This window comes from Daldinia vernicosa (assembly GCF_022497035.1).
Source record: "Daldinia vernicosa strain CBS 139.73 unplaced genomic scaffold F5Y00scaffold_54, whole genome shotgun sequence".
In the NCBI taxonomy this organism is placed as follows: domain Eukaryota; kingdom Fungi; phylum Ascomycota; class Sordariomycetes; order Xylariales; family Hypoxylaceae; genus Daldinia; species Daldinia vernicosa.
In genome coordinates, this window is record NW_025953970.1 from 1,859 (window position 1) to 14,478 (window position 12,620).

The following is a 12,620-nucleotide window of genomic DNA, read 5'->3' on the forward strand; positions in this document are numbered from 1 at the left end:
TATTAATTATTTATTATATTAAATATAATTAAAGATATTATAAAATAACTTATTATAAAATTAATAAACATTTATTATTTTTTTTTTATTTTTATTAATAATAAATATTTATAAAATATAATTAATGTTATATTATAATTTAATAATTTTAAGAAAAAGGGTAAAATCATTAAAAACTTATATTTTAAAAATTAAATAAATTAAATTAACTATTAAATATTTAATAGTTTTAATCTTATATTTTAATAAAAGTAATAAATATTTAAATAATCACTTTTTTTAAAAAGGAATTATTAAACACCATTAAATTTAAAAAAATAAACTATATACATTAAAGTTAATAATAATAAAATAATTAATTAAATTTTATATAATATTTTTACAATTAAATTTTAAATTTTAAACTTTATCTTTAAAATTAAAATTATTATATATAAATATAATATTTAAGTTATAAATAATACATTTTAAATTATTTTATATATTATTAATTTAATTAAACGGTATAATTAAAGTTATAAAGATTTATTTGTATTTATTTAATTATATTTTTTAATTAATTAATAATAATTTTATATCTTTAATATATTTTAAATTAAATTAACGTTTTTATTATTTAACGTTATATTTTATTATTATAAAAATATAAACTTATAAAAAAAAATAAGAAGTTATTTTACTTAAATATATAAATACTTAATAATAATATAATAATTATATATACTTTAACTTTATATAAGAAATTAATATTAAGTTTAATTGTATATTATAATTTTTAATTATTTTATTTATTATTAAATATAATAATTAAAAATGTATTAAATATAAAAGTTTTAATTATTATTTAAGGTTAAAAGAATTTAAAAACATTATTAATTTAATTTATATTATAAATATTTTTAATAACGTAAAACGTATTATTTAACGTTATAAAAAAATTTGGATTAAATTTTTTAAAAATGAATTAAAATATTAAGGTAAAGAATTTATTATAAAAGATAAACGTATTAATATTATTTCCTTTTTTAATATTATTTTTTTTTTTAATATTACCTTTTTTTTTAATATTATTTATTTTTTCCTTTTAAAATTACAGTTATATGTTAATTATATTTAAACATTTTTAAACGTATGGTTTTTATAATATTTTAATTATTTATGTTATTTTTTTATTTATATATTTATTATTATTTCTTTTTTTAAAAAACCACTTTTTTATAAAACATTTAAATATATAACCATTTTTTCATTTTTATTATTAATATTTATATATATTAATTATAATTTAATTTATTTTTATATAATAAATTAATATAAGATTATTTTTAATATTATTATTAAATTTATTATTAAATTTATTATTAAATTTATTATTAAAATTATATTATTAAATTTTCTTTATAAAAAAAGGGAAAATAAATAATATAATATAAAAAAAGTTAATTAATTTAAACGTAAGTTTTAAAAGGATTATATTTTATTTATATATTAAATAATATTATAAAAGTTTAAGTAATTAAATATAATAATTAATTTAAAAAAATAATAATAAAAGATTTAATAATAATAATATAAAATTTAATAATTATAATAATAATAATAAAAAAATAATTAAAAAGGGTAATAATAAAAAATTTAATAATAATAATGTAAAATTTAACGGTAATAATAATATATTTATAATTAAAATTTAAATTACTTTATAAATATAATAAATATAAACATAAATGATTAAAATTAAATAATTAATTAAATGGTTAATTAAATAATTATAATTATAAGAAAATTAAACGCGGATATAATTAATAATAAATTTTTAAATTAAAATTTTTTAATATTATTATTATTAATTAAAAGGGTATTAAAAGAGATATTATTTATAAAGGCTTTAAATTAAAAATTAAAAAATATTTAAAGGGGTAAAACGGGGTTATAATTAATTAAAAAATGGTATGGTTAAAGAAAGTATATCCTTTTAAACGAATTTTCCAATCTTAGTTTAAGGTTACCTGAGATAAATAAGCAAGGTTTTACTTATAAATGTATAAATTAACAAAGAGCCTTTAATATAACATGAATATATGTCCTTTATTAAAGTTACCTTTCACAGGTAACTTATCCTATCAATTCACCCCACTATTTGAAAACAACGCGTCACAGCATTAACCGAGTACTCTAACAATCCCAAAGTTAAATACATGTACTTTATGTACCTTGTGGACTTAGGACAGTATTATAAATGTACCTGAGATAAATACCTAATAACAAATAAGTACATGATAAAATATAAAATGCAGCCAATAAAATAAAATGTGATGGTCTATGTTTAGCTCCTTGTGATCAGACATATGGGATTATGGGATTATTTGCATCCTACCCATACTGCTATTCATACTTCTATTCAACAAACTAAAGTCTCCCAGAAAATCAATATAAAAGACTGATTAAACACCACACGTTTTTATTCCGTTTGCTATTCTTTGTTTTTTTACTATGAACTCAACGACTAGGTACGGTACTAATCATGTCTGGCATTCCTATTACGAACGAAACGAAAAACGAAACGAGAACGCCGGGGCTGATGCGGGGATCTGGGAAATAACACCGATATAAAGTAGTGGTCCATAATGTCATCATCCGGGCATCGAGGAGAATCGGCTTCTCTAGAGCACCTCAACCTGGAAAATTCATAGCCCCCCCTTGTTCGACGCCCGCCAAAACGCCGAACCTTTGCGCCCCTTGAGGATGAATCTTTGCCGCTCCCGTCTCTGCGGCATCATACCCGTTTGTGAATAATCTGGCCAGAAACCCATGCCCAGCGCGTGTAGAATCTAGTTGAGATGATTACCATTTGCGCTAAGCCAATAGTTGATATTGGATTCCGATGATCTAGCGGGGTAACTTAATCTTCCCAGCTCTTCTCTACCGTCTCGCGAACTCTCTTAGTGTACTCCTTTCGGTTATCCTTGTACAGGTTGGACGCCTCCACGTTCGCAGGGGAACCGGTGTTGGGGTCGTTGAGTAGACTAATTCCAACGACGTTAGCTTTCGAATTATCCAATAGTCCTATTAAAGTCACTCTTTCCTACCTTTGAATGCTTGTTAAGACGGCCGCAACATCGTACGTGGGACTCCATCGATTCTGGAGGATATCTAGACACAGCTCGCCTGTGGCATAGACGTTAGGGTGGAACATCTGGCTGATGAATTTAACGGCGGGCGGCTTGTTCGGGTATTGTTCTTCGAAGTGCATGACAAGTCGGAAGGTTCCATCTTCAAACGGGGTGTCGGCAGGGCCAATGATGACAGCGTTCCTTTGCGAAGCTATTGTTAATTTCGTGTGTTGCCATAGGGATCGACTAGCAATTCGTAAGCTTACCAAGTCATAACATTGTCGGGAACAGGAGAAGCAGAGACGCCAGCGGGAGGGTCGGTTTGCATGCGCTATTAAATCATATTAGCGACTACCTGGACATCATGGCTAGCAATAGAGGTCTAACCTTGAAGTCTCGCATTAAGCGACGGCGGGCAGCGGTCGACATCTTGATCTGACCTGGAAGGGTTTGGGATGAGGATGGTCTAGTTGGGTAATCTCTAGAGATGAGATTTCTGTAAGCAAGTGCCGGCTTGTTTGAATATCGAAGGGGCGATTCGTAAAGGATTAGGAGAAAAAAGAGAAAAGTATCGTGATGGGATGAGGCGAATGAAGTTGACTAATTGGTAATATGATGGGGTTTTGGGCGGCGATTGTCTTAGTTAGAGGTATTGGCCGGGAACCTGGATTGACGTGATAAGAAACGGTACATCGGTACTTTGAACGGATGTACATAAGTAAGTCATGAAAGAAAAGCGTTCGCGCGGCAGCGTTGTCACGTGGTAGACACTTGCATCCGGCCGTGGTTGACTTATGTAATACAGTTTCCATATATCCTGCACCTTCCCGACTCTACCTGATAAGTACCTAAAGAAAGCAAGATAAGCGTGGTTGAGGAAATTCAATGTTTCACCAATAGTAGCACACTGTTGTACGAAGGTCCGGGCCAAAAGTCTTGCACATGTGGAGGTCCCTAGCACCGTATTCGAACGTCATCCCTTTCTATCCTTAGCGTCAGATTGGGGGTAGTGGTAGCCGTATATATACAGTATACATACGGCTCCCAGGTATGAGCCGCTCCCAGATGTTAGGGAAAAACGTGAAGCTCACCAAATTCATACGCATTAGCGCTAGGAGCCAATCAATATTTTTTGAGTGGTACAACTGGTGCGCCGCTCTTGCACTGTAAGCCGCTCGACCAATAAGCGGCTCGTGGCGGCTCGTGCGCCCCTCACACTTTTTGCGCCGCTCGCATCTCTGCGCCGCTCCCGTTTTGAGCGGCTCCCACCAGGGAGCGGCACGTGCACTGCTCCAGGTAAGTGCATATTACCTAGTATGTAAAATTAAAAAGTATATCCCCATACGTTTTTGTATGGGAATCTACTTGTATGCATTGCAGTTGAGATTACGGGCTTCGGGTTACGGGTTACAGTAATTGATTTGAATTCAAATGATTTAATTGGAAGGTTACGTGTTTTTCAAATAGACTACGGGGCATATTATGTTACATATTACGGGCACGCGTGTGGACTTGTAATTATGGGGTATAACCTGGTCTATGCGCCCGGGGTTATGTAATAATACCCTGTACGTACCGCTCAATAGGGGAGCCGCTCAAATCGGGAGCGACGCTAAAAGTGTGAGAGGTGCACGTGCCACTCCCTGGTGGGAGCCGCTCAAAACGGGAGCGGCGCAGAGATGCGAGCGGCGCAACGGCAGCTCATTGGCTGGAGCCGTACTAGTACGACTAATTTTGGCCTAGCGCTCCGAATATTTGGCGCGTTTAAACCGTAAGCGGTAATATTACTACTTAAATATTTGAGTCACTTAACTCTTTAAACGTAAGAATCGGGAGCCGCTTATTGAATTGAGTGGGATAAGTACGGCTTGATTTAATAAGCGGTATATATGCGGCTACTGCTACCCCCCTTATGACGCTAAGGATTAATACTGTATCAGCCACCTGCTAAGATAAAATTTGGATAGTGGCCCGTACGCTAAGTTTAGGTGGCTTACCACTGTATTTATAGCGGCATTAGCCACTATAGCTTAAGTAATACCGTGCGGTCCTTTTTTAACTCACACATGGTTTACCAACATTAAATGTGCAAGACTTTTAGCCCGGACCTTCGTACAGAGGAGCGATACCGGGAAATGGCTGGCAGGGACGACCATGTACAATACTACATAGAAAACGAGCAGGCTGTTTCCCCAGATTATCTACATAGGATCGGGTTCCTCGGTTGCTTGTAAGCGCAATTATTAGCGGAAGGCGAGACATCCCGCCGAAAGCCGAGGTGTTAAGTCCCTTGTAAGCTTCAAAAGGATAACGGCGGGATGTAAACTACCTAGCTCATAGTATCTTCGCGAACTTGCAGCCATGACGTTGGCTGTTCTTTCTTCTCATAATATTCATTTCCGTTGCTTTTAAATTATACTCTAAACCCTTCTACCCTTCTTCAATTACAAGTGTCAAAATGATACTCCAAGCAGGAATGCTTGGATCGACGGCTAGAAACTCATGCCTTCGGGCGGGGACAAGAGCATTAAGAACACAGCGCCACTTCTCGGTGCAGACGGCCCGTCGGCAAGAAATTCGAGAAGCATATATTCTAAGTGCCTCTAGGACACCTACCGCAAAGGTAAGATCCTAGGAGCATATAACTATCAAAGTTACAATAACCAACAGAAAATTAGTTCAACGGCTCGTTTATCACGGTCTCTGCGCCTCAGCTCGGCGCCGTTGCTATTAAGTCAGCCCTCGAAAAGTCTACAGTTCCCGTCGAAAAGATTACAGATGTTTATATGGGAAATGTATTACAAGGTTCTATCGGACAGGCTCCCGCCAGGCAAGCCGTTATCTTTGCTGGTCTTCCTAAGTCCGTCGAGGCCGTTACTATCAACAAGGTTTGCGCCTCGGGGTTGAAGGCCGTAGTTTTTGCGGCCCAGAATATTCAACTTGGTCTAAGCGATGCACAAATAGCTGGTGGTATGGAAAATATGTCACAAGTTCCGTATTATGTCCCTCGGGCGAGTTCATTACCACCATTTGGCCACGTTAAGATGGAGGATGGCCTCATCAAGGACGGGTTGACGGACGTATACGATCAGTTTCACATGGGCATCTGCGCCGAAACGACTGCTAAGAAGTATGGCATTTCCCGGGAAGCACAAGACCTATACGCTATCCAGTCATACGAGCGAGCCCAAGCTGCGTGGAAGAACAAGGCCTTTGCGGATGAAATAGTTCCCGTGACTGTAAAAGGCCGGAAGGGTGAGACCATCATCGATACTGATGAGGGATATTTGGATATCAAATTAGAAAAGGTTCCGACGCTAAAGCCAGCTTTCATTCGCGACGGCACGGGCACCGTCACTGCAGCGAATTCGTCAACGCTGAATGATGGCGCTAGTGCCTTAGTACTAGGAAGCAGAGACATCGCCAAGGAATTCGGAGCCGGCTCTAGAGTCCTAGCGAGGATATGCGGTTCCGCCGACGCCGCAGTTGATCCCGTGGATTTCCCCATCGCACCAGCCAAAGCTGTGCCTATTGCTTTAGAACGCGCAGGTATTACAAAAGACCAGGTTGCGGTCTGGGAATTTAACGAAGCCTTCGCTGCAGTTATCAAGGCCAACGAGAAGGTGAGAACTGATATGTCACTTTAAGCCATACAATTACTAACAAAGAATAATAGATTCTTGGTCTAGAGAAAGCCAGAGTGAACCCTCTAGGTGGTGCAATCTCTCTAGGTCACGCGCTAGGAAGTTCAGGATCCCGAATCCTAACGACATTGTTACACCAACTTAAGCCAGGGGAGTATGGTGTTGCTGCTATTTGCAACGGAGGTGGTGCAGCTACCGCTATTGTTGTTCAGCGGATCGAGTCATTGAGTTTATATAGTACCATGTAGTGGTAGCAGGTGCTTAAAAGGAAAATATACCCGCCATTTCGTATAGAGCTTTGGAACGTGGCTAGTCGCCTAGAGTTGAACAGTTCTGCTGATATTTAATATCTACGAGAAATATGAGCCAATAAGTGTGGTGAATTTCAATCTCTAGCACATATACATAAGATAAACTTTTATAACTACAACTATTAATCCATTAAACGGCTGTTCTATTTAAGGATTATCACATGCATTAGTTACATTGTCGATCCTATAAATTATGTACATTTGTGTAGGACGAGTACGACATTCAGATGTGTATGTACAAAGTACCTAACATAACCCCGCGTCCGGGTGTAAGATGATGTCACATGCGACTTCGAAGCTTAGAAGGCGCGGGTCTTTGCAGGTCCCCTAAAGATTTAATTGGCCATCACTACACTAAGCGCGTTCCGTACAATACCCCCATAATTTTTTACGTGTGTTCATTGTCTCGTTACATAATTCAAAGTTCGACCTTTGGTTCAGGTTCATAGCCTCAACAATAGCGCGCAACTATCTGTCGTAAAAGTGAGACTCCAAATATTATCATCACATACGTGTCAGCTTCGATTCTTTAGTTACCAATTACCGTTCGAACTCCGAGCTCCTATCTAACCGCCCACTTCGCATCCTAAACATGATGATCATCTGAACGAGGACCCTCCCTAATTCTCATACCTCCACCACTTTCCACCATGGCCGTGACAGCCCAATTCCTCACGGGAGTCCGCGATATTCTCAAGAGTCTCAATGGAGAAGCGCTGCGCGATTGGCTGAAGGTAGAGCCACCTTTACCACAAGAATACTACAACCTTGCATCTGAGCTCAAGAGTACCTATAAAGACGACAATGCGCTCGAAAAGCTAGTCGAGCAATGCCTACCAGAAGAAGATGACGTTCCAGAAGGCCAGGGAACGACATGGCCCGGATTCCTCTCTTTTATAAAAGACTATCTTATCTACTGGAGGGACGTGGAATTTGACGACCTTCTGGGTGCTCATCAATTGCTCACGGCATTGACCAAGTATGTTAACTCGACCATTCCGATATTGCGTCGCACCCGACTAAGATGAGCAGTTCATGCGCCACGGCGCTTAACAATCCCACGTATGGAACAATAATGTTGCAGTCGAGCATATCACTTTGCGCCTCTCTATCGACCTTGTCGATGACCCTCAATAAACGACCTGATCTCACTAGGAAGCTGGCAGCTATCCACGCTGGTGACGAGGAACGGAAGTCGGTTATCGAGATCACAGCGGAGATCATGCAAAAGTTTTTTACGACGTGTCTCACGGACCGGTCGAGTCCGCGCTTCGCACAACCTACAGGCAAGAAAGTCGGCATTTACGTCTTCGCCAACAAGACTTTAAAGCTATTAACCATGGTGCGTTGAGCACGCTTGACTACGGCAAATATCATACTAAATCTTAACGATATCTTAGAATAGCAAGTCTTACCTGGCGGCGCAGCTGTTGACTAACATTATGGCAAAATCACCGCCACTTTCGTACTATCCAGCCGCTCAAAGAGTGACATTTTTGTATTTCCTTGGCCGCTTCCACTTCAACCACAATCACTTTTGGCGGGCTGCGCAATGCTTACAGGAGGCTTATTCACAAACGCCAGCACGCTTCCTAAAGCATCGCCGAATCATACTCACATACTTAATACCGGCAAATTTCGTACTAGGCCGCCTACCCTCACAGGCTCTTCTCCAGCGGCCAGAAGCGCAGTCCATGGCTCAGTGTTACTCTCAGTTTTCGTTAGCAATCCGAAAAGGCGACTATATACTCTTCCAACACACTATCAAACAGCATGAAAGCTGGTTGAGGAGTAAAGGCTTTCCTTTATATACCACACTCCAATGGCGTATTCGGCCGCTGCTCTGGCGATCGCTCTCGCGGCGAACCTTCCTGCTGACGTACACGCCTCCCGCTGAAGGCGATTCGCGCAAAGCAGCTGTATTAAAACTTGCGGATTTTAATACTACAATGAATTACGTCCAGAAACGGCTCGAGGGATATCTCCCCGCAAAACTGGCTCCGAAGGGGCGCCAGTCTAGCGTCAACAGCTACCTCCTGAAGGCTGTCTCCAACAGTGCGGGGACTGGTACGGGGAACTCTACCATCGCGCCGCCTCCCGGTGGACCTAAGCATCTAGCGCCAGATGAGGGCCTGTTATCCGGCAATATGGCTGTGGACGACCTCATCATTGAGAATATCATTGCGTCGCTAATAAGCCAAGACCTTCTACATGGGTATATAGCGCACGCTCAGGGCGCATTTGCCATCATGGGCACCAAGCAGAAGGGTAGTGCGGTGGCAGCCGGCTGGCCCACCGTCAGCGAAGTGATTGATCAGCGGTCCGTGGAGTCTGTTGTCCCGGGGTGGGTTAAGGATGAGTAGATGGTTTTGTTTCTTCACGCGAGGAAAAAGACCTAAGATTAGAAGAGGTATAAAATAGGGTTGGTTTAGGTCTGTTTCGACCAAGCCATAGCCATGCATAAGGGAGGGTGTCTCCTGGTATAGCGAAGTTACGAATGATACCCAGTATGAGTTTATTTTTCTTCGTGGATAATGGAATTGTTTATATAACGTCGAGATTGGATTAGGTTGTGTCATGATACAATTTACAAATTTACAATTTATGCAATATTCCCGGGTTTAAGTTTAAAATTAGTTAATTAAATAATCCCTTTTTATACTCATGATTACATAATTGATAAGATATTATTCAAACACACTTGCGTAACACAGTTGTACCTTTTTGTTTACACCAAGTTTTACTCAACCCTATCTTCATACCTATACGTTTAGAAATATTAGGCTTTGGCCAGTATGGCTAATGATTGCTTAATCCCACCACAACGTCAAGGTCCTACACGTACTTGCTAACACATAAAAGCATGTATTCTTCCAAGGGTGATTCTTTTCTCAGGCTTCAAACGCCATTGCTAGGATTTGCCTTCGCGTTCGCGAACTTGTAAATCTTATGGTCATCGGATTCCGAATTCCCCTGGATCTCGACGATAGGTTCGAAGTCAGCAAGTTGTCCATTGTGCTTTAGACATGGCGGTAGCCGGTCGCCGTGGTTGTTCTGAGGGTGGTAGGAAGGGTCGTTATTTAGTCGCCAGAGCAGCGATTCGTGCAGGACGGCGTCTGGCGGTATGTCGCGCGTGGAACCCGCGTTTAGCGGGAAGCGGATGTTCCGCCACTCGTTGCGATGGTGGAAGAGTTCCCAGCGCGTGATGAGTGGGAGCCATTCTATCGAGGTTGGCAGGTTAGCGTTGACAGGGTAGGAGGGTGGAAATAGACGGGCTTACCCATGAACTTCCAGAGCAAAACGGTGGCGAATCCTGAGCCGTAGCCGTATGAGAGGGAGTCGTGCATGAATCCCTTCAACGCCTGCTCCTTTCTCTTCTCGTACCGTCGCTTGAACCCGTTGAGGTTCTTGCACCACTTGACTGCCCCCGACGGATCCATCTGGCCGACCAGCTCGACCTCGCGGATCATCCAAGCGAGCGGTACGTCGCTCATCTGGAAGGGGTCGGATCCAATATCCATAGTAGGATCCTTGGACTTGCGCGTCGTCCAGAAATTCTTGACGCGCTGCCAGATAGTCATCTGCTTGCCGGTATCAAGCGGGTGCTCGGCCGACGCCGGCCACCCGCCGCCCACGTCCCCGTGGCAGCCCGGGAACCAGACCTCCTTGATGTCCTCGTGGTCCTTGGTCGAGGTCCGGATGTCCTGGGCCAGGAGCGCGGCTTTGAACTTGACGCGGCGCTCGTCGACGGCCACGGCGTGCCGCACGAAGTGCGCTGTTCCCTTGACGGGGACCGGCATGGGGGCTTTGCGCTCGAGGATCGCGACTGAGTTCACGCAGTCCCAGATCCCGAGGAAGTATACCTTGATGTTGTGTTCTTTGATCTTCCCGTTTTCGCGTGTGACTTTTTCTTTGCGGCAGAATGTGTTGCTGAAGGCGGTGATTTCGTCCTTGGCCCGCTTGTACTTGTGACCGTGGTATTTGTCGTTGTCGTTGTCGTTGTTCTCGTTCTGATTGTCATGGCCATTTTGTTCGTCGTGGCCGTTTTGCTCCTCGTAGTGTTCCCCATTCTGCTCGTTTAGTACCGGTTGTGTCTCGGTTAGTCCTGTATCAACTTTCACAGCCTGTTTCTTGCCTTTCTTAGAGCTTGCGAGTTTGAAATTGTCGGTCTCGCCTGCTAAGTAACGCTGGTAGAGTCGGTATGCAAAGGTCACCATTTCCTCGTTACCCTTGCAGAGTAGTCCTACGGTGTTAATCATACGTGCTAGGAATTTGGCCGTGAAAGCACCTCGACTAAATCCAAACATGTAGATCTTGTCCCCCTTCAAGTATTATAGGTAAGTCATAATGATCGATTACGTAGCCTCAGAAAGATCGCTTACAGGGTCATAGTATCGCATCAAGAATCTGTACCCAGCCATGACATGGGCGTCAAACGTCGTGCCGATAGCTTGGTCGATGGTCTGCGAGATGGAGCTTTGCAACTCACCGAGCCAAGTCTTATTGACAGACGTCTCGTTGATATCATACGTACCGATTCCGGCTAGTCGACTAATAAGAAACGAGATATGGAGAGGAGGAAAGGCACTTACTCTGGTAATAATGGTATTGCTGAGGGTCATTGCGATCTAGCTTATGCAAGATCTTGACTACGTTGGTATCAGAATTGGATCCGGTGTAAGTGTTCCCGGTGCCATCGAAACAGAGGATAAGTTTCTTAGGCTCTCGAGCTTGTCCAGGATTCTCACTAGTAGGCGTACTACTACCTTGGTCCTGGAGGGAAGACATAATAGCAACAAAATTCAGCTAGATACGCCCTAAGAGGTGAAAGGTTGTTTGCAAGTCTGAAGCCAGAACTCAGAATGGTTGGGTAGGGTCCTTTCGCTTCCACCTACGGGCTCGCAAGCTTCAATTTATCATGTCTCCCATATGCAACCGCCCGGATATCACACAATTCCCCCCATTAAAATTCCTATCATTGTCGTTATCCGCCCGAAAAGCATGAGGCGAGCTGACTGTGGTTCTCTTGGTCACTCCACCTCTGTCCCGTCCCACCTATTGCTTTTGCTACCCGTGCCAAGACATTCATCTCCCTTAGATCGAAGCTGATGTTTAGATTAGGGATACACGAATTCATACTGTCGAAGCACAGCGTCAAACCGGCGTCCGGGTTATGATGGCTGGTTTTGCAAATCCCGTGTGATACCTAATCGTCATTCCCCCGCTCCCCGTACAACCTCATCACCATCCCTCGATCTTCTGCCACCGGCGTAGAGCGAGTTGTCATAAACTGCGTGCTTCGGGTAGGTATGCATAGCCAACTAGGCAGTCTTTTCAGCTATTTCGAAACAAGCCACCCTTCCGAACAAGACGGCATGCATGGATACATGCATTTATAGGACGCTGTGAAACAACGGTATGGTGATCGGGTGGTATACCCATAAGCCAATATATGGGGTTAGCATAGTCGACCAATAATATACAACATGATTACTTCGTCGTATCCGGTTTGGTATTGGTATCTGGGCCCTATCATTTCCATTCTTGTAGTC

At 41.2% G+C, this 12,620-nt stretch overlaps 3 protein-coding genes across 3 annotated transcripts; 1 reads left to right on the top strand and 2 right to left on the bottom strand.

Annotated features, from left to right (window-relative positions):
* Positions 1–2,377: 2,377 nt before the first annotated feature.
* Positions 2,378–3,950, bottom strand: F5Y00DRAFT_245855 (ubiquitin-conjugating enzyme E2 2). The gene is made up of 4 exons (XM_048009044.1): positions 3,501–3,950; positions 3,380–3,444; positions 3,090–3,314; positions 2,378–3,026 (listed from the first exon to the last, which is right to left on the bottom strand). Exons 1-4 carry the CDS (start codon positions 3,540–3,542, stop codon positions 2,903–2,905), a joined length of 456 nt encoding a protein of 151 aa, XP_047861491.1. The 5' UTR covers positions 3,543–3,950; the 3' UTR covers positions 2,378–2,902.
* Positions 3,951–7,475: 3,525 nt separating this feature from the next.
* Positions 7,476–9,687, top strand: F5Y00DRAFT_245861 (uncharacterized protein). Its single transcript, XM_048009045.1, has 3 exons — positions 7,476–8,047; positions 8,101–8,410; positions 8,469–9,687. Exons 1-3 carry the CDS (start codon positions 7,719–7,721, stop codon positions 9,429–9,431), a joined length of 1,602 nt encoding a protein of 533 aa, XP_047861492.1. The 5' UTR covers positions 7,476–7,718; the 3' UTR covers positions 9,432–9,687.
* An 88-nt stretch (positions 9,688–9,775) lies between these two features.
* Positions 9,776–11,856, bottom strand: F5Y00DRAFT_272752 (uncharacterized protein; the record flags this gene model as incomplete). Its single annotated transcript, XM_048013043.1, has 4 exons — positions 9,776–10,289; positions 10,349–11,390; positions 11,451–11,611; positions 11,661–11,856. The coding sequence occupies 4 exons, from the start codon at positions 11,854–11,856 to the stop codon at positions 9,967–9,969; spliced, it is 1,722 nt and encodes a 573-aa protein (XP_047861493.1). The 3' UTR covers positions 9,776–9,966.
* Between the last annotated feature and the right edge of the window lie 764 nt (positions 11,857–12,620).